This window comes from Mustela lutreola, chromosome 9 (assembly GCF_030435805.1).
Source record: "Mustela lutreola isolate mMusLut2 chromosome 9, mMusLut2.pri, whole genome shotgun sequence".
NCBI classification, from domain to species: domain Eukaryota; kingdom Metazoa; phylum Chordata; class Mammalia; order Carnivora; family Mustelidae; genus Mustela; species Mustela lutreola.
The window spans coordinates 106,576,639-106,598,388 of record NC_081298.1 but is presented as its reverse complement, the minus strand read 5'-3'; the positions used below and the strand labels follow the sequence as shown (position 1 = coordinate 106,598,388).

Here is a 21,750-nt window from a genome sequence, read left to right as displayed (position 1 = left end):
ACTTGTGCCACAATTTGCTTCAGGAAAGTTGCCTGTTCTTCCTCAGGCTACACCAGGAGAGCTGAACATTTCGATTCAGATGGTTTCCTAGGAATCATGTCTGTGCGGCTGCGGAGTTGAGGAAGAGCTGCTTCCACACAGCAGTCAAATCGTGAAGTTGCAGCAGCGGCTGTTCTGTTAACCCACAGCTAAGAATAACACTCGACTTTCTAATTTAAAAAAAGAACGGAAAGAAAAAAAGAAAGACTTGGAAAGTCAGTCCCCGGGCCAAGGATCTGGGGCAGGAGAGAAAGAAAGGGGCTTCCTGCACTGACCCTCTTAACGTCCAGACCCTCCCGTCCAACGCAATCAGCGCACCTTCAGCCCGCAGGGACCAGAAAGCACCGGGCCGGGCGGGGGCGAGGGGCGCCTACTCCCGGGCGGCGGCAGTTTGCAGGTGCCACCGACCGGCCCCCACGCACGTTTAACCCGGCTGGAACCCGTGGTTCCGGGCTCGGTTTCCGGGTGGATCGCGCTCACTCTTAATCGACAACGAAGTAGGTACAGCTTCGAGGCAAATCGAGAGGAGGAAAAGTCACAGGGGGCTGGGGCGGGGGAGGGGGTCTCCGCATCTCGGGGGAGGCGCGGGGACACTCCTGCTGGCCCGCCGTGGCCCGAGGGGCCGGGCCCTGCCCCGCGCGCCCACCCGGGCCGCCCTACCGTGGCTCTGCAGGATCTCGTGCTTGAGGCCGCCCGTATAGTCGATGAGCTCCTCCAGGCCGCGCTCGCACAGCTGCCCGTAGCCCGAGAACTTGTGCAGCACCTTCTCCAGCTCGCGCTCCACCGTCACGCACTGATCCATCCCGGAGGCGGCGGCGGCGAAGGCGCTCGGCTCCCTGGTGCCCGGGTGTCCGCAGCCGTTCGGCCCGGGCCCGGCCGAGGCCGCGTCCTGCTCCTCGTCCCCCAGGCGGGCGGCGCGGGTGGCTGAGGCGGCCGAGACAGCGGGCGCGCTAGCCGCGGCGCCGGGGGAGCCCCGCGCAGCCCGTGCCCGCCTGCCCCATGCCCCCCCGGCCCCCGGACACTGGCCGCCGCTCCGGCTCGCTCTCCCCACCCGGTCCCGCGCCCCTGGTCCTCACTCGCCGCGTTCGGCTGCCCGCGGCGGCGCCGCCGATTGTTTTTGTTTTCACGGGAACCGACCGATGACCTGGTTCTCCCGGGCGGCACCAAGCGCCGCCGACCCGAGGGGGGGGGCAGCCACCCCAGCAAGGGAAAGAGGCGGCGCGGGCCGTACCAAGCGCGCCCTCGAGGGGGAGCAGCCTGGCGAGAGCGGGCGGAGGAACGCGACGGCAGTGCGAGCGCGCCGCCGCTCTAAAGGTGTGGGCAGTACCACGCGGGAAGCGTGCAAGGGAGAGGGCGAGGGTGGAGCAAGAACCCAATTGGTCCGAGGAGCTAAATAGGGAACTTTAGAGACAGCCCCGGCGCTCGGAGAGCGCTACAACTACGCTCTCCGTAAACAAGAGGGTGGAAACCGTCCCTAACCACTCCGCCCAGAAACGGGGGGAAAGAACCAATGGGCGCGGGGAATACGTAAGGAACCAACGTTCTCCAATCCCTGACCGAGGCGTAAACCTTCAGCCAATCGGAGTCTAGGGGCCAAACCAACAGTCTCGCTGTTGGAGGGGGTGACTTAGAGTGCATACTGGGAAGCAAGTTATTTCTGGAAAGCCGTGAGGAAAAACAAGGCAGAGATTAAAAGGTGTGTTCTCTATAGGAGTTCGCCCTGGTCCTAACTGATGTCATCTCCCTATTACTCCTGAGACTAGTGTCATTCCGAAGTTTTGAAAGACGGACTCGCCGCCCCAGACGAAAAACCAAGCCCGGCGGGGCGGATAGTGCCGCGGGAGGGGTTCGCTGACGAGAATTCCAGGCGGGGGAGATCCTGGAGGGTGCGGGAGGAGAGCTGCTCCGAGCGGCGCGGGGCCCGGGCGGGGACGGGCCCGGTGCGACGGTCCGTGTCCCCGGGACGCTGGCGCCGCGGGGAGGTCACACTCCCCATCGGCCGCGGGCCTCAAGCCCCTTGGCTCCGGGGCTTGGAACCTCTCCCGACCGGTAGCTTCTCTCTGCGCCACGTGCGGGCAGCTTTGCGCAATGGAAACCCGCGTGGGAACGCGGCACAGCATGCCTCCTGCTCTTGGGAGCCCTATTCCATTGATCCGAATTAACTTCCCTCCTTTGCGTAAACTCTTTCGGGACTGCCGTGGTGCCTCCAACCTTGGCCCATAGCCCCTTGCTTCAGCTTCAGCTGCGCTAATGTTAGCTTTCCTGCAAAGGCCACATCAGTAATTGCCTCAGGGCCTCTGCACTTAGCCTTTCGTGGGCCTGGAAAACCCACCCACCTTTCTCATCCTGAAGTTCTGAGCTCACTAGTCCTCTCAGAGGGCCCTCCTCTGACCACACTAACAGAGCCTCTATCTTCCCGCGCTCCTCCAGTGTCGTGTCATATTTATTATAATAGTCATATCACCAGTTTTCTTATTTTCACACCATTTATTAAAAACTGAAGTGATCTGGTTCATTTATTCGTTTACTTTTCGGTAAATCTCCATAAATCTTTGCCTGTCTCATTCCGTGCCCGAGAGCGGTGCCTGGCGACATAGTAGCCTTTTTTTTTTTTTTTTAATTAAGGCTAAATCTTTTTGTGTCTCAATTTACTTTTTTATAACTTGGAAATATATTCCAATATAAACCTTCAGCCAATCGGAATAATAATACTTCACTGGATTCTTGGGAAATTAGTGAGATAATATATGTTAACATTCATAGTAAGCAGGGAATAGTCACATGATAAAAGATGGTGGTTGTTGCTAGTATTGTCTGTTCCCAGAAGTAAATCTGAGATGGTTGCCCAAAGTGGAATCGCCTTGGTCTAGTCCCTAATCCTTTCATTCACGTGATTGTCAAGGGCCGCCCTAGCTGTTGGTGTAATAAATCTCCTTTCTCCTCCCCACCTAACCCATTTTCCTTTCTCCTCTCACTCCGCAGATGGCCCTGATTGCTTTTTCACTGAGAAGATTTAAAAAATCCAGTTCCAGCGTCCTCCACCACTTTTAAAGTATTTCTGTCCCTACCATCCATTTCCCTGAACTGTTGTCAAGTACCTAAAGGACCAAGAGTCTCTTCCCCCTTCTAAGTTGCCAACCCTTGGCTTGCTGGCTTCATGTTACCTCCCTCCAGACCACCTGGGCGGGAGATGATCTTTCTTTATCCCTCCTCAAGCTGTTTCCCTTTTTCTCTCAGTCTCTTCACTGCCAGACTGCCCAAATATTTTATACTTTATCCTCCCTGATCTCCTTGATAAACTCATTCTTTTCTCAGTCTTGTTTTTTTTTTCCTTGACCTCGCTGCCACAGGAGAAAATTCTGACTCAATTTCATCTGTACAATTCTTCCTTGACATTGCCCTAGTATAGTTCAGCCACCCCTTCTCCCTTGCTGGCTCTCCTTATTAAGCCCTCTATGTGAGTGGGTGTTTGCTCCAGATTTTATCCTCAACCTCTCTTTTCCCTTTACCTGCTGTCCTGGGACAGCACTTTACAATCACCCATCTCCAGCCTTGATCTGCCTCATAAGCTCTAGCTTTCCATTCTGTCTTACTAGTAAGACATTATCATACAGAGACTCATTACCTCTAGTCACCATGTCAAAAAAAAAAGTTCACATTTCCTTTCAAAATTGACTTTCCTCCCTTTCACTCCCTTATTTTTATCAGCACTACTTTAACTCCCAGCTACAGCTGCTACTTCTCCATCCTTATCTTTTTTAAGATTTTATTTTTGAGTAATCTCTACACCCAACATGGGGCTCAAACTCACAACCCTAAGATCAAAAATCACATGCTCCATCAACTAAAGCTGTATGCTCCTCCATACTCATCTTTAACTTACCTAAAGGACTCTCAAGAAGCCTTTATCAAATTCCTCAATTCTACTAACTTGTTTCCATTGCCACCCATCTACATCCTTCCTAAGATCGTTTTGCTAATTCAACTGCCTTCATTCACCGCAGAATCATTGGTATTCCCCAGGATTTTGTCCTCAGCAGTATCCCTAAGGATGCAGATTGTCTTGTCCCTTTTTCATTCATCCTCCACATGAAGTCAGATATCAAGTTCTATTGAGTCTGACTTCCTCATGTCCTAATGAGGCTTTTTAACTTCTACATCCTCATCATCAGTACCTTGAGATATTTCCAAGATTATAATTGCTTCTCTTACCCCTACCATGGCACCAAATAAATCTTCATTCCCTTCAAAAGATTGTTATAATTAAATGAGATAATCCATCTAAAGCACTCAACATAATGCCTGACCCATGGTAAGAGCTATTATTATCCACTGATCAGAAATAATCATGCAAATATCAAATCATGTTGTACACCTGACACTAACATAATGTTATATACCAATTATACCTCAGTTAAGAAAAAACTAATTACTCCCCATTACAAACAGCTTCAAATCATAACTCTCAGCTACATGGTCTCCCCAGTGTAGCAACCCATCATAATCCCCCATCCAAACTCCAGACACTTTCACATTTTCAGGGTGAAGTGAGCACAGTTCATATGTGCTTTTTCCTCTTCTGGAATGCCTTTCTTTGTCCAAAGCCATTCAAATCCTCCCCTTTCTTCAAGTAACAAGAGAAGTCCTACTTTTTTGATACCTTCTAGATCTTGGCCTGCATTCTTCAATATGGTAAGTCTCCAACTCTATGTAGCCTTTTAAATTAAATAAAATTAAAAATTAAAATCCTCAGTTGTACAGACCACATTTCAAGTACTCATTAACCACATGTGACTAGTGGCTACTATGCTAAACAATCACTGAGAAGTTAATAACAGTTCGGTTACCAGCCATTCCTTGACCTGCTATAGGACTTCTCTGTGTTAAGTCATTTAATTCCAAAGTGCATAGTGCTCTCTTGGTTAACTTTTCTAGTTTGTTTACTCAATTAGATTGTTAGTTCCTAGACCTGGGGTGACTGTTCTTTTTTTCTCAGGGGATTTAACCAACATAGAAAAACTACTTTAGGTAATTGTTAAAGGAAAGAGCATAGTAATAGAAGAGACTTCAGAACACCTGACTGGCTCAGTAGTTAGAATGGGGGACTCTAGATCTCAAGGTTATAAGTTTGAGCCCCGTGTTGAGTCTAGAGATTACTTAAAATCTTAAAAAGAGAGAGAGAGAAGAGGTTTTCAATTTAACAGAGTAGGGAAAAGTAGTGCTTGTTAGGGCAGAGATCTTTATGTTCCCTCTTTAGTTTGTATTGGCCCTGCCTATCTAGTGCATGATTTCTCTAAGCTCCTACCTTGATTTCCCAGAGCAGGGTCTCTAGAAGCAAAAGGGGGGGGAAAAATCAGTTTTCAGAACAATCACAAATTATTGTATTTTCACTATACAACAAAAATTCACACACAAACACAGAACCACACTCGGTATCAAATGGGCTCCCCCATATTCTGTTCAATCTGGAGAACCTCTCAATTTGTAATCATTCTGGACTTTGCTCTGGTCCTTCCCTTAACTTTAAGTTCAATTCTTTGTAACATTTAACCAATATTAATTGGAAGAAAGGAAAGAGGAAACCCTTTGTCTTCTGACTAAAATGCACATTCATCATAAGGCAATTAGAAAAAAGGGATGCCTGGGTGGCTCAGTCAGTTAAGCCTCTGCCTTCAGCTCAGGTCATGATCCCAGGGTCCTGGGATGGAGTACCACATCAGGCTCCTGGTCCAGCAGGGAGCCTACTTCTCTCTCTGCCTCTGCCTGCTACTCCACCTGCTTGTGCTCTCTCTCTCTGACAAATAAATAAATAAAATCTTAAAAAAAAAAAAAAAAAAGAAAGAAAGAAAGAAAGAAAGAAAAAAGAAACAGTACATAAAGAAGTAAAAATCTCATGAAACCCCAGAAGCCAGAAAAAATGAATTTTAACATTTGGGGTGAATTTCCAGAGTTTTTCCTGTGTATACACATATACCCATATGTGCATTTTCATAAAAGATAGCTCTTTTTATGTACATTTTGTAAACTGTTGTTGTTCGCTTAACAACTTTTCTCTAACAACAAAAAAAAAGTCTTTAGAACTGTTTGTTTGTTTGTTTGTTTGTTTTAAAGAAATCTCTACACCCAGTGTGGGGCTCGAACTCACAACCCCAAAATCAGGAAGCACATGCTTTTCTGACTGAGCCAACCAGGCACCCCTAGAACTGCTTTGGACATCCTTTGAAATGCTTAATAGCTGTTGCACATTACTAGAACTTAGCACTCACCCTTATACAACATATTGCATATTTATACTTTTTACTTTCATTTATTCTTAGAAATCTGAAACTACACAGAGGTAAGATAGAAAAACTCAAAATTTCATCTTTCAGATTTGATAATCAATTTTTTAAAACAGCCTTAAAAATGTACTTTTATGCAAAATATACTCTTGATAAGACTAAAAAAGACTTTATTTAAAAAGACCTTGTGGAAAAGAGCTTATTAATTTACGACTGTTCTAGCTCACAGCTAACATAAAATAAGAGTGAACTGAAAAAATGTGTAATGAAATACTGGATTACAAAATATATTCCTTCTCATCACTTAAAAAAGTCAGTTTTCATCATTTTCAAACAAAACAAAATCTCCATACTTTTCTGGAAATTGTTACTAAGACTGGTTTAACAAATGAGGAAAATTACAACTATAAGCAAAAATATTGTCGTGAATGTTTTCCCCTTCATTTATGTCTCCTGTGTGGTTTGGGGCAGACTGCACCTAAATGCAGAGTGTAATCTGCATTTAAGTGGCCATCAAGCTACCCCCTTAGAGATTTCTATGAGGATGATATGCAGACATTGCCATCATATATAGTCCCAACCTGTAGGGAAGTATTTATACCTTTTGGACCTGTTCCCCACGTCCCCAGGTATTATGGACCCAAATCTCTTCCTTTCTGGAATCTGGGGTGTCTTCCTATAGTTTATTTCCTGCTCACTCTTTTGTGTGCTTTACTAGGTGCAGCAAGAAGGGTGATAATTCTGAAGTAATTCTTTCAACCCTTCCCAACCCAAGTTTCCTTGTCTATAAAATGAGAAGCTTGAAATAGATGATATTTTAGGTCCTTCCAGTTTTAAAATGATAGAGATGCCAATGTTTATTAAGTAACATGTGAGGTGTGACACAACCAAACAGGAATGAACAGATGCACCCTCTCTGCTTTTGAAAGCTTTGAGTCTGAATCATTATTTCCTCATGGAAATGCAGTGTTGTTTTGGTTTGGGGTTTTGTTTTGTTTTGTTTTGTTTATTTATCCCTAATTATAATAATAGCTACTTGTATTTATTGAGTGCTTACAATATGCCAGACGTTTTGCTTTAAATGTGTCATTATCCAAAGCAACCTTTTGAAGTAAATAGTTGTTCCCATTTTACAGATGAAGAAGCTGAGGTATTGAGGGGTTAAGTAATTTCTCCGACATTACACAAATAAGGCATGGTAGAGCTAGAATTTGAATTTGAATCTGACTCTCTAACTCACAAGCCACTAACCCTCAAAAAGGCAAAATTATGCTTTGTGATTACTTGTGAAGCATAGGATTTCTACTAGAACAGAAGATTATTTACCCTAGGTAGTGTGGTTTGATATCAGGAGCTCAGGGCTAAGATTCACAAAAATTATAACACTTATACTTACCACCTTTAAACCTTAGGCAAGAACCTTAACCAAACAGACTTTTTTTTTTTTTTAAGATTGTGTTTTTTTATTTGCAGACAGAGATCTCAAGTAGGCAGAGAGGCAGGCAGAGAGAGAGGAGGAAGCAGGCTCCCTGCTGAGCAGTGAGCCCCATGTGGGACTAGATCCCAGGACCCTGGGATCGTGATGTGAGCTGAAGGCAGAGGCTTTAACCCACTGACCCACCCAGGCGCCCCAGACTTTATTTTTTTAAAATAACAATATCTATTCCACCTACCTTGCAACATTGTTGAGAGTAATATATACATATATATTTGTAAAATAATATGAATATGCTTTATATAATAAATGTATATATTTAATTAGTAAATATATAAGAGCATTATGTATATACATTATATATGCAAAGTGCTCTATAAATCTTTAAGCCCTATAAAAACTTAGGGTGCTCTTACTTCCTCTTACTCTGTATGAATTTGAGTCATCTGTTTATGGATCTTTCTGTGCATCTGTTCAGTGCAGAGTCTAGGTTGTAAATTGCTAAAATACAAGATTCATGACTTTTGACAACCTGGGGCGATTCCAGGTAGTAAACTAAACTAATGTTTAAAGATGGCCTTTTAAGGAGACTTCCAGTTCAACTAAGATGAAGTAATCCCATTCTTTTAGGTTGTCCCTAAAAAGCCCTAGATGTAGTACAAAAAACAAGCATAGTAATACTTTGGAAGAAGGAAGGAAGTTGGGCTACATCAGAATCTGGAGACTTGAGTGACATGATGGTAAATTTCCAGGTTTCCTTATTTCTTCTCATATCTCAGGGCAATGCAAAATCCTCCAACCCACCAGTACAAACAGGCACAGATAATAAAAGCTCAAAGAAAAGTCTGCTTTTCCTACCCAAAGGATGGAAAAAAGAGTGACCCAACAATGGAAAGCTTATTGGCAATTCTGTTTTACTCCAGCCAACTACAGAAAAACTGCACCCTCTAATCACAGCATGGTTTCAGCAGAGCTGAGCAAGGAGTTAATTTTCCATTCAACCTTCCCTAATCCATGTACATGAGAGGCAACATTCCAATTCCCATGCAGAATGGTTTTGGCAGGACTGGAGTAGGGAGCTGACCTTCCATCTTCTGCCTGGTGAAAGCAGGTGGTGCTCCAGTTCCCCCAGCAGGTGGTATCAGCAGATTGAGAGAGGAACTGAGTTTATACCCTCGCTCAGATGCAATAGACAGAGGGAGTTGGCACCCCACTTTCACTGTGAAGTTGTTAGTGGAGTAAGGGGGGAGCTGGACTTCCACCACACCCATTTGCAACAAGACAGGGTGAGTCAGTGCTCCACTTTTGCCAGGTGGTGTTGGCTGGGCCCAGAGAGAAGTTAAATATACATACCCACCAGCCCATGTGCTAAATCTCAACAGAAGACTTCCTGCTTTAAAAATAAATAAATGACTGATTGATGGATTGATTGATTAAATAGGATCCAGACCTTCATAATCTAATATCTAAAATGTCCAAGATGCCAAAAAATCACTAATCCAAAAACCAAGAAAATCACAACATGCATGAGAAAAGATAATCAACAGATTCCAATAATGAGATGAATCAAATGTTGGAATTGTCTGATAATTGTGTTAAAACAGCAATCATGAAAATACTTCATCAATCATTTACAAATACTCTGAAACAAATTAGAAATAAATGCTTCAAGAAAGAAATAGAAATTACCAAAAAAAAAAAAAAAATGGAAATAATAGAACTGAAAAATACATAAGTAAAATTAAAAACCTACCCTAAGGGCTCAATAATAGAGTGAAGATAACAGATGATAGAATCATTGAACTTGAGGAACAGACCAGTGGAACTTACTCAAGTTGAACTGGAGAAAATTTTCTGAAATAAAATGAAAGGAATCTCAGAGACTATGGGATATTTAAAAAAAAAAAAAAAAGTAACAATCATATCACTGTAGTCACTGGAAGAGAATGACAGAAGAACTGAAAAAATATTGAAAGAAATAGTAACTGAAAACTTCCCTAACTTGGCAAAAGACATTCACCTGCAAATTCAAGAAATTAAATCGCAAAAAAGACAAGCCCAAAGAAACCTACTTCAAAATATGCAACAATTAAATTTCTGAAAACTAATCACAAAGAAAGTATTTTGAAAGCAGCCAGTGAGAAATGACAGTACTTATAGGGGAACACCAATATGAATCACCTAATGTCCTGTGTAGGCCAAAAGGAAGTAGCACAATATTTTTCAAGTATTAAAAGAATTGTCAGGGCACCTGGGTGGCTCAGTGGGTTAAAGCCTCGCCTTTGGCTCAGGTCATGATCCCAGTGCCCTTGGATCTAGCCCCACAGCAGGCTCTCTGCTCTGCGGGGAGCCTGCTTCCTCCTGTCTCTCTGCCTGCCTCTCTGCCTAGTTGTGATTTCTCTCTGTCAAGTAAATAAAATATTAAAAAAAAAAAAAGAATTGCCAACCAAGAATCCTGTGTCCAGTGAAATATTCTTCAGTGATAAAAAGGAAATCAAGAAATTCTCAGATGAAGGCAAACCGAGGGAATTTGTCACACCAAAAAGCATTTTTTTAAGTGGACTCCACACCCAGCTTTTTTTTTGTTTTTTGAAGTTGACTCCATGGGGCTTGAACTTATAAACCCTGAGATCAAGACTTGAGCTGAGATCAAGAGTGAAACGCTTAACCAGCTGAGCCACACAGGTACCAAGCATATTTTCTAAACTGAAATAAAATGATAAAAGGGGCACCTGGGTGGCTCAGTGGGTTAAAACCTCTGACTTCAGCTCAGGTCATGATCCCAGAGTCCTGGGATTGAGCCCCACATCGGGAGTCTCTGCTCAGCAGGGAGCCTGCTTCCTCCTCTCTCTCTGCCTGCCTCTCTGTCTACTTGTGATCTCTGTCTGTGAAATAAATAAATAAAATCTTAAAAAAAAAAAAGAGTCATGAAAGAAAATGATAAAAAAATAAAAGGAAATTTGGAACATCAGGAAGAAAGAAAGAACACAATAAACGAAAATATTGGTATATACAACAGACTCTTTTTCTTCTTAAGTTTTATAAATTTCTAAAATGATAGTTGAAGCAAAAATTATAACACTATATTGTTCTAAATGTATGTAAAAAATGTAAATAAATATCTAAATGTATGTAAATAGACAATTATACTATAAACAGGAAAGAGAGAGAGATAAAGGAAGTTAACGTTTCTATATTTAATGTGAACTGGTAAAACAATGATACTACTATAGTAGACTATGATATATATACATAATGTAATACCTAGAGCAACCAAACAAAACTATACAACAGGTAAAATTTAAAAGTACCACAGATAAGGGGGAAGTGGGGAATTATTCTTTAGGTGGTACAGCATTTCTGTTTGAGGTGAAAGATTCCAGAAATGGATAGCTGTGATGTTTACACAACATTGTGAATGTACTTAATGCTCCTGAATTATACACTTAGAAATGTTTAAAAATGGTAAATTTTATGTTGTGCTTATTTTACCAAAATGGAAAAAAATATGTAAGTTTAAAAAAATAGAAATGGTAATCAATTTTGCAATATGTAATTGTATCAAATCAAACCATTGTACACCTTAAACTTACACAGTGTTATATGTCAATTGAATCTCAATAAAGCTGGGGGAAAATACTATAAATAAAATAGAATTTTCAAAACAATTTTCAAAAATCTTCAAGTAACTCACAGTATGGCAGGAAAAAGAAACTACAGATGGAAAACAAAGATTACACAGAGAAAATAAATAAAACAGCACACTGAAGTTGTAACATATCAATAATTACATAAAATATTAACAGCCTAAATATGCCACTTAAAAGTTAAAATTGGGGGGTGCCTGGCTGGCTCAGTGGGTTAAAGCCTCTGCCTTCGCCTCAGGTTATAATCCCAGTGTCCTGCTATCCAGCCCCGTGTCAGGCTCTCTGCTCTGCAGGGAACCTGCTTCCTCCCCTCTCTCTCTGCCTGTCTCTCTGCCTACTTGTGATTTCTCTCTCTGTCAAGTAAATAAAATCTTTTAAAAAAAGTTTTAAAATTGGCAGAATGAATTTAAAACCATAGCCTAATTATATGATGTCTACAATAAGCTCATTTCAAATATAATGATACAGGCAATGAAAGGGATTTAAGAAGATCTAGCACACAAACATTAATTAAAGGAAAACATGAGTGGCTGACATTATATTAATTTTACATATAGAAGACCTAAGAGCAAAGAAAATTATCAAAGATAGAGATGGCCACATTGTGATAAAAATGTCAGTCCACCAAGATGGCATGGCAATTCAAAATAGGTATGCACCAGACAAGAGAGCTGCAAACAAAATGTGAAACAAAAACTGAAAGAACCAAAAGAAATAGACAAATCCACAATAATAGTTGGAAACTTCAACAGCCCTTTCTCAGCAACTGATGGAACAACTAGCCAAAAAATCAGCAAGGATATAAAAGAGCTCAATGCCAACAACCAGCAGGATCTTGTCTTTATGTATTGAATACTTGACCCAATAACAGCAAAATACACATGCTCAAAATACAAGTGCTCATGGACATATACCAAGATAGATAATTTCCTGAACCATAAAACAATTCTCACTTAAACAAATCATACTAAGCATGTCATCCAAGCACAATGGAATCAAACTAGAAATAAATAACAGAAAGGTAATAGGAAAATATCCAAACATTTGGAATTAACACATTTCTTAAGAATGCATGGGTCAAAGAGAAAGTCTCACCTCAAGAGACTCAGAAAATGAGTGCAAAACAGACTCAAAGCAAGCAGAGTAAAGAAATAATAAACATAAAAGCAGACAGCAATAAAATTGAAAATAGGAAAACAACAGAGAAAATCTGTAAAAGGAAATTAATCTCTATCAAGATTGACAAAGTATAAAAGAAGACACTAATTAGAAATACCAGGAATGAAACAGGGAATATCACAATAGACCCTGCAGACATCAAAAAGATAACAAGGAAATACTACTACAATTCTATATATATAAATTCAACAAGTTATATGAACTAGTTTCCCAAAAAACACCCAACTACTACAACTCGCTCAATATGAAATAGGTTATTTGAAAGGTCCTAAGGCTATTAAGGAAATTGAATCCATAATTTTGAAACTCTCAAAAAAGAAATCTCTAGACTCACATAGTTTCCTGGAGATTCTGCCAAACCTTTCAGGGCCAATTAACACCAATTCTGTACAGTCTCTTTCAGTTGAAAATATGAGAGACTACTTTCCAGTTCATTCTCTGAAACTAGTCTTACCCTAATACCAAAACCAGATAATGCTGGTAAGCCAAAAGAAAACTATGGGTCAATCTATCTCATGAACTTAGTTGTAAAAATACAGAATCATAAACTGTTTCCTGCAATATATAAAAAGATTTATATATCATAATGTAGAGGGTTTTATTTCAGGAATGCATGGCTGGTTCAATGTTCAAAAGCAAAATGTAATCGATCATATCAACAGGCTAAAGGAGAAAAATCATATGAACATATCAATTGTTGCAGAAAAGGCATTTGATAACATCCATTCATGATTAAAAGCCTTAGTAAACTAGGAATAAGGGAATACTCCTCAACTTGTTAAAGAATATCTACAAAAACTTACAGTTAACATCATAAATACTGGTGCTATCCCAATTGCTTTTCCCTATGATTTCCTGGAGTGTCTACTCTCACTACCTAGTGAAGTAGCAGGAAGTTTTAGCCAGTTCAGTAAAGCAAGAATAAGAAAAGCCATGGCCTACAGATTGGAAAGGAGGAAATAATGTTGTCCCTATTTACCGATGACATTAGTGGTTATGTAGAAAATTCCAAGGAATCTGTACACACACACACATATACACACACAATCCCAGAACTTAATAAATGACTTCAGCAAGATGCAAGGTGCAAGATTAACACACAAAACCAATTATATTTTATATGATAACAACATTACTTGAGGAAACTGAAATTTAAAACATAATATTTATAATTGCTCCAAAGAAAAATGCATAGGCATAAATCTTATGAAACATATTCAAGATCTGTATTCTGAAAATCACAAAATACTGATGAAAGAAAGAAAAGAATACCTAAATAAATGGACAAATATACTGTGTTCGTGATTTGGAAGACGCAGTACAGTAAAGATGTCAATTGTCCCCAGATTGATTGCTATGGATTTAGTGGAATTGTAATCAAAATCTCAGTAAGGTATTTTGTAACGTATGCAATTTTACTATAAAATTTATGTGTAAAGGTACAGGAACTCTAAGAACTAAAACATTTTTTTTTATTTTCAGCATAACAGTATTCATTATTTTTTCACCACACCCAGTGCTCCATGCAATCCGTGCCCTCTCCACCTGGTACCCCAACTTCCCAACCCCCCGCCACTTCAAACCCCTCATATTGTTTTTCAGAGTCCACAGTCTCTCATGGTTCACCTCCCCTTCCAATTTCCCTCAACTCCCTTCTCCTCTCTAACTCCCCATGCCCTCCATGCTATTTGTTATGCAGCCTCTGTGGAGAACAGTGTGGAGATTCCTCAAGAAATTAAAAATAGAACTTCCCTATGACCCTGCAATTGCACTCCTGGGTATTTACCCCCAAAATACAGATGTCATGAAAAGAAGGGCCATCTGTACCCCAGTGTTTATAGCAGCAATGGCCATGGTTGCCAAACTGTGGAAAGAATCAAGATGTCCTTCAACGGACGAATGGATAAGGAAAATGTGGTCCATATACACTATGGAGTATTATGCCTCCATCAGAAAGGATGAAGAACCAACTTTTGTAGCAACATGGATGGGACTGGAAGAGATTATGCTGAGTGAAATAGGTCAAGGAGAGAGAGTCAATTACCATATGGTTTCACTTATTTATGGAGCATAACAAATAGCATAAAACAAATTTTAAAAAGAATAAAATAGGAGGAATCATTCTATCTAGTTAAAATCTCAATATATATTGACAGTGGTCACTGTATGGTATTGGCCCAATAGAATAGAAGAGCTGAATAGAATAGAATAGAGAACCCAGAAATAAGCTGACAGAAATATGCTCAAGTGATTTTAACAAAGATGCAAAAGAAATCAATAGAGGAAGGATAGCCTTTTCAAGAAATAAGGTCATCAAGTAATTGGGTGTTCATGGGCGGCGAGGGGTGGGGGGAAGAAACAACATTAAGTCTCACACTTTTTCCAAAATTATCTCAAAATAGATTACTGACTTAGATGTTCACAGGTAAAGTAAAATGTAAAGCTTTAAAAAGTAGGCAAAAATTGAGGCACCTGGGTGGCTCAGTCGGTTAAGCATCTGTTTTCAGCTCCGGTCATGATCCCAGCATCGTGGGATAGAGTCCTGCACTGGGTTCCCAGCTCAACGGGGAGCCTGGTTCTCCCTCTCCCTACCACTTCCCCTGCTTGTACTCACTCTTTCTCTCTCTGTCATATAAATAAATAAAATCTTAAAAAAAACTTTTAAAAATGGACAAAAATTTTTTAAAATGGACAAAAATCATTGGGACTTAGAGCTAAGCAAAGAATTTTCAGATTTGACACCAAAAACACAGTCCATAAAATGAAAAATTGATTAGTTGAACCTCATCAGAATTGAGAACTTGTGCTCTGTGAAAGATCCTGTAAAGAGAATGGAAAAGGCAAAGCTTAGACAGAGAAAACTGTAGATCTGCCAAAGCTCATGTATCTAGAATATATAAAGAACTTTCAAAATTCAATAGTAAAAACCTAAACAATCTAATCAGAAAAAAAGGCAAAGGATGTGAACATACTTACCACTGAAGATGGTATACAGATGGCAAATAAGCACATAAAAAGCTTACCAACAATCATTAGCAATTAGCAAAATAAGAATTTAAACAATAATGAGGTATCACTACACACCTGTCAAGATGGCTACAATAAAGCATAGTGATATACCAAATAGGTAGGGATGCAGAGAAACTGGATCACTCATACATTGCTGGTGGGGATGTAAAAAGATGCAGCCATTTTGGAGCAGAGTGTGGCATTTTTTACAAAACTGCACATGCACTTGCCATATATAACCCAGAAAGTGCACTTTCGGGCGTTTATGCCAGAGAAATGAGAATTTATGTTCACACAAAAACCTGTACACAAACGTTCACAGACGTTTTATTTGTGATAGCCCTAAATAGGAAACAGCACCAAGGTCCTTCACCAGGTGACTGGTTTAAAAAAACTGGTACAGTCATACCAGAGAGTACTACTCAGCGATAAAAAGGAATGAACTAATACGCAGTGCCTGGATGAATCTTAGGGTAATTACACAGAGTGGAAGAAAAAAGCCAGTCTCAAAACTTTCCATTTATATCACATTCTTGAATAATGAAATTATAGAGATGAAGAAGAGATTGAAAATTGCCAGGGATTGGGGATAGTAGCAGGGACAGGCTGGCTGTGGCTGCAAAAGAGTAACATGAGGGATCTTTGTGATGGAACTCTTCTGTATCTTGATTGTGGTGGCCATGCAATTCTAATATGTAATAAAATTGCATCAAAGTTTGTGTGAACACACACAAGTGCATGTGGAACTGGTGAAAACAATAAACTCAATGAAGTGTATACCAATGTGAATTTTCTCGGTGCAATATTGCACTATGCAGGAACTCTCTGCGTGTGAATCTCCAGTTGTCTCAAAAAGTGTTGTTGTTTTTTTTTTTTTGAAGATTTTATTTATTTATTTGTCAGAAAGAGAGAGCACAAGCTGGCAGAGGCAGGGAGAGGCAAAGAAAGCAGGCTCCCCACTGAGCAAGGAGCCTGATTCAGGACTCGATCCCAGGACCCTGGGATCATGACCTGAGTCAAAGGCAGCCAGCTTAACCAACTGAGCCACCCAGGCGTCCCAAAAAGGTTTTTTTGGTTTTCTTTTTAATTGGCCTTTTGAGGATAATTATGATAATGAAGGGGGAAGGGCAACCACTCCTATGTCCAAAATTATTATAGCTACAGTCGCTTCTCTTTGTTTTTAGGGTAACCTGGTTTACTTTTTCTAGTGATTAATTCCAACTTATGTTTAATCCCCTTTTTTCTCTCTTCTCCATTTTTCTTGTAAAATAATCAATAGGTTATTTTGGTCTGATGCAAGATTATTTAGAGTTACATTTCAGTATAGAGATTTGTGTTTCTCAAACCTACGACTGGTCTTCCTCATCATCCCAAGGGCAAGGAGAACATTATAGATTTTGGATACTCTCTGGTGGACAGCACATAAAATGTGTGTAAGGAGCGTGCTTTTGTTGCTTCAAAAGACAAATGCCCCCATTACAAATCCTCTAAATCACCTTGTATGTTGAAATGAGTGGGGAGATTTTTCTGCTCAACTCATTCAAAGCTGCCTTTGCCCTTGGTTGAGAATTAGGCATTACTCTTTTCTAAAAAGAGTTGTGGCTTATTAGAATTCAGAGAGTATAGTGTTTACCAATAGAAATAAAGGTCAGAATTTGAAGAAGACCACATAATTGATTACGAACATCTGAAAGGAAAAGTAGCATATGTCCTTGGCAAGTACAGTGTTTTTTGTAGCACCCACACCTTCGCATATGCTATTCCATCTGTCTGGAGTGCCTTCTTTCCATGTTTCAAATTTTGCTTAGGTGTCTGTGAATCCTTCAGAGCCCTTTATCCTACAGATAAATAATAATTTACTATGCTGTACTATTTCTTTTTTTTTAAGATTTTATTTATTTATTTGACACACAGAGAGAGAAATCACAAGTAGGCAGAGAGGCAGGCAGAGAGAGAGGGGGAAGCAGGCCAGGCTCTCTGCTGAGCAGAGAGCCCGATACGGGACTTGATCCCAGGACCCTGAGATCATGACCTGAGTCAAAGGCAGAGGCTTAACCTACTGAGCCACCCAGGCACCCTGTGTACTATTTCTATGAAGAGTATATAATTCTATTATGATATATAAGATGGAAAGAAACAGGGACGCCTGGGTGGCTCAGTTGGTTAAGCAGCTGCCTTCGGCTCAGGTCATGATCCCAGCATCCTGGGATCGAGTCCCACATCGGCCTCCTTGCTTGGCAGGGAGCCTGCTTCTTCTCTGCCTCTGCCTACCACTCTGTCTGCCTGTGCTCACTCTCGCTTCTCTCTCTATGACAAATAAATTTTAAAAAATTTAAAAAAAATCTTTTAAAAAAAAAAAGATGGAAAGAAACAGTACAATATAGTGATTAAAAACTTAAACTCTTAAAAAAAGAAAAAAAGAAAAGAACTTTCTGACACCAAACTGAGTTTGAATCCCAGCTCCACTGGCTGTGTGACAGTGAGAAAGTTATTTAATCTCTTGTTCCCTCAATTTCCTCATCTGTAAAATGGCAATAGTAATAATACTTTATAGATTTATTGTAAGGATTAAATTAATATATGTAAAATGCTTGGAAAGATACCTGGCATATAATAAGCACTACATAAGTATTAACTCTTCTCTTTATTTTTATGTTTATTTCACTTTATTAGACCATAAACTACTTAAAGGAGTATAAATTATCTATTGCTATATTTGAATTATTACAAAATTAATGACTAAAACAGCAAACATTATCTCATGGTTTTTGTGGGTCAAAAATCCAGGATCACTTAGTTGAGTCCTCTGGTTCAGGGTTTCTTACAAGACTGCAATCTGGCTGTTACCTAGGCTAGTTATCGGAAGGCTCAGCTAAGGAAGGATCACACGGTTGCCGGCAGATTTAAATTCCTCATGGATTATTGGACTGAGACCCCAGCTGCTCAAAGGCTACCCTCAGTTTCTTGCCAGTGGGCCTCTCCATAAGGTAGCTCACAAAAAGTTGGCTTCCCTCAAATGAACAAGCAGGAGAGGTTGAGCAGGACAGAAGTCACCCTATTTTAATAAGCTCACCTCATCCCTCACCTTTCCTGCATTCTGTTAGAAATGAGTCACTAGGTCCAGCCCACAGTAAAGGCGAAGGGATTATATAAGAGCAAGAATAGAGGAGGCAGGATCATTAGGAGCCATGTTAGAGGCTGCTTCCCAATTATTCCCATTATTCTCATTCCTCCCACATGCAAAATACACTCATTAGCTCCCAAAGTTCCCAAAAGTCTCATCTCAGTACAGGTAGGGACTATATCTTTTTTTCTTTCTTTCTTTCTTTTTTAAGATTATTTATTTATTTGACAGAGAGGCACAGCGAGAGAGGGAACACAAGCAGGGGAAGTAGGAGAGGGAGAAACAGGTCTCCTGCTGAGCAGGGAGCCCAATGCAGGGCTCAGTCCCAGGACTCTGGGTCGACCTGAGCTGAAGGTAGAAATTTAATGACTGAGCCACCCAGGCAGGGACTGTATCTTATTCATATTTGTAACTACAGCCACTTTTTTTTTTTTTTTTACTGATTTGATCAAAGGAAAAAGGGTAATACACTTCTTTGTAATGAAAGAAGAGAGTCTTGGGGCGCCTGGGTGGCTCAGTGGGTTAAACTGCTGCCTTCGGCTCAGGTCATGATCTCAGGGTCCTGGGATCGAGTCCTGCATCGGGCTCTCTGCTCAGCAGGGGGCCTGCTTCCCTCTCTCTCTCTGCCTGCCTCTCCATCTACTTGTGATTTCTCTCTGTCAAATAAATACATAAATAAAAAAAATAAAAAAATAAAAATTAAAAAAAAAAAGAAGAGAGTCTTATATCACTAAAACTTAAGCTATACAAATAAAATTCTATAAATAAAAATGTAATAAAGAACAAGATTTGGGGGGGCATCTGGGTGACTCGGTTAAGTTCTGACTCTTGATTTTGGCTCGGGTCATGATCTCATGGGTGATGAGATTGAGCCCTGCATCAGGCTCCATGCTCAATGGGGCATCTTATTGAGATTCTTTCTCTCCCTCTCTCCTCACCCCTTGCCCTGACTCACTCTCTTCCTTTCTCTCTCTCTCAAATAAATAAATAAATCTTTAAAAAAAAAAAAAAAAGAAAGAACAAGATTTCTCTTATCTATTATTTTGAATGCCCTGAAATTTTTGGAGAATTTAATAACTACACAGATTTTAAGGATTCATCATTTTATTTCATTTCCATGTTTGGTTTGAGTGTAAATATATTTCAAGAAATCAGAAGTCAAAACCTAATCTTGCATCTTAAATTTCTATAAGCTCATCCATATATTGTTTATCTTCTCTGTTTGCAGTTGGATTCATGATAGCAAGGAATATAGATATTTTAAGCTTCTTTTTTCAAATCAGCACCTAATCGTGGATGTCCAATAAGGTAAATACCAACTAAAACACAGCATTGCATTGAAATAGAACTTTTCTCATCCAGCCATATCTAGGACACGTCTTCATGCTCTAACTATAGGTGCATTTGGGAAGGAACACAGTAGGTATATGCCATACCATGTGACTCTTTGTCTCTATCCCTCTTCTTATCATCCACATTTTTCTGAGGCATAAGCAAAAACCACAGAACCAACTGCCTTGTCCTGGAGCCTTTCCTTCGACCCTCAGCAGCCTTTTGGAGCAGGACATTTGGAGAAGGGACAGGGGAAGGGGATTTTTTTATGAAGAGCTGGATTCAACGCCATGAGGAAAACCAAAGGAGTTAAACCTGGAGGCAACAAGGTGTATGTTTGGATGGCAAAATAATTAAAATCAATTTTCTTGTTCCCAGTCCAGTGGGCCAGAAAACACATTTTTCTCTTTAAAAACTCTGGGATTTTAACTTAAGTTTTTAGATTTAAGTTCTCTAAATAACAGGAGGTTTTCGAACTACTTCATTTATCAGGCTAAAGATCCTGATACCCTGTTCTTATTTATTCCTGTCCCTAAAAAGTTATTTAAAAAAAAAAAAACCTGTAAGGATCTTTAGGATACTAGTATTACTTTTCATGACAAACTATGAAGGATATTATTCACACAAAAAAAAAATCAAACAAGGTTTAAAGAAAAAATAGTCTGTCCATGGGCCACCAGTCTCCTGAAATAACATTTCTAGGGATCTCCTTGCACGGCCCACTTACTAAATCTAGTAAACTTTCTTATGCTGCTCACTACTGACCTGTTTATTCTCAGAACTACTTCCTAACACGAACTTTCAGTTCTGTTCTAAATCAGTCTCCTCCTTTCCTCTGTTCACACTGTTGTTCCCTGTCCCCATCCCTCTGCTAATCTAATGCCCTTCTCTCAATCCCCTAAAGTCTGATCCTATGCCTCAGAGCCCAGATGATTTTTCTTCAACACCCCCCCCCCACATCATGAGAGCTGTCCTCTAGACAGAATGTTCAGTGCTTAATTTGTTTCCTAACCAAATACCTCTTTTTAGTTAACATATAACCTTTTCATGAGTGAGCACCTATCATAAAGCTGTACCCTCAGGATATTTGTTATGCAATTTTAGACCTTTGGAGATGAATGGGTTATAAAGTATCCGTTATTCCCACAGATGCTGTATTGTGCTACCAAATGGTGGTAAACAGTGCTGCATATTCTTGACATTGAAAGGTCCAGGAGCTGAAGAATACGTTTTTCCTGAATTAAATAGTGGGTTTCTACATGATCTCATATCAAATCAGACTAACTAAATAAACTAAAACAACTTGCAATTTCATGTTGCCTAAAGGCGGTATATCTTTAGAGCATGTGTGTGTGATCTGTATGTTTGTATTTCATGATAATGTGGATTCTTTTCCTCATGGTTTTTATTTCTAAACCTCTTTAACTTTCAAATTTTCCTGAATACTGACTAAAACTAAGTCCTTTCCTGGTCAGTTTGTCAAGTTTGCTACTTTTTCTGGCAAGAATTTTATGCAGCTACTCCTGAGGTTCGGAAGTTAACAGCTTACGTGCTTCTGAACTAAATTGCACTAAGAGTGACAGGTTTTTTTCACCCTTCCTTGGGCGGCTTCTCACATAATTTTCCAATCTCTCTAACTTTGTTCTCCGTCTATTTCTCCATATAAAATACGCAGAACACATTTATAGTCAGCAGCCAAAATTG

General features: G+C 40.2%; 1 protein-coding gene and 1 long non-coding RNA gene across 5 annotated transcripts in view; one reads left to right on the top strand and one right to left on the bottom strand.

The window, feature by feature from the left end:
• RMND5A (required for meiotic nuclear division 5 homolog A) overlaps positions 1–1,172 on the bottom strand; it is a 62,493-nt gene extending 61,321 nt beyond the window's left edge. For all 3 annotated transcript variants that reach the window (XM_059188314.1, XM_059188315.1, XM_059188316.1), the window contains exon 1: positions 700–1,172. In XM_059188314.1, coding sequence (XP_059044297.1) covers positions 700–841 — 142 coding nt within the window. In that variant the 5' untranslated portion in view covers positions 842–1,172. The remainder of the gene's footprint in view (positions 1–699) is intronic.
• A 476-nt stretch (positions 1,173–1,648) lies between these two features.
• On the top strand, positions 1,649–21,360 carry LOC131840412 (uncharacterized). Of its 2 annotated transcripts, XR_009357341.1 has the most exons (5): positions 1,649–1,735; positions 3,022–3,091; positions 4,581–4,731; positions 19,943–20,022; positions 21,196–21,360. It is a non-coding gene; the product is annotated as an uncharacterized LOC131840412 (long non-coding RNA). The 2 variants fall into 2 exon arrangements; XR_009357340.1 differs by having other exon boundaries at positions 3,022–4,731.
• Positions 21,361–21,750: the final 390 nt, after the last annotated feature.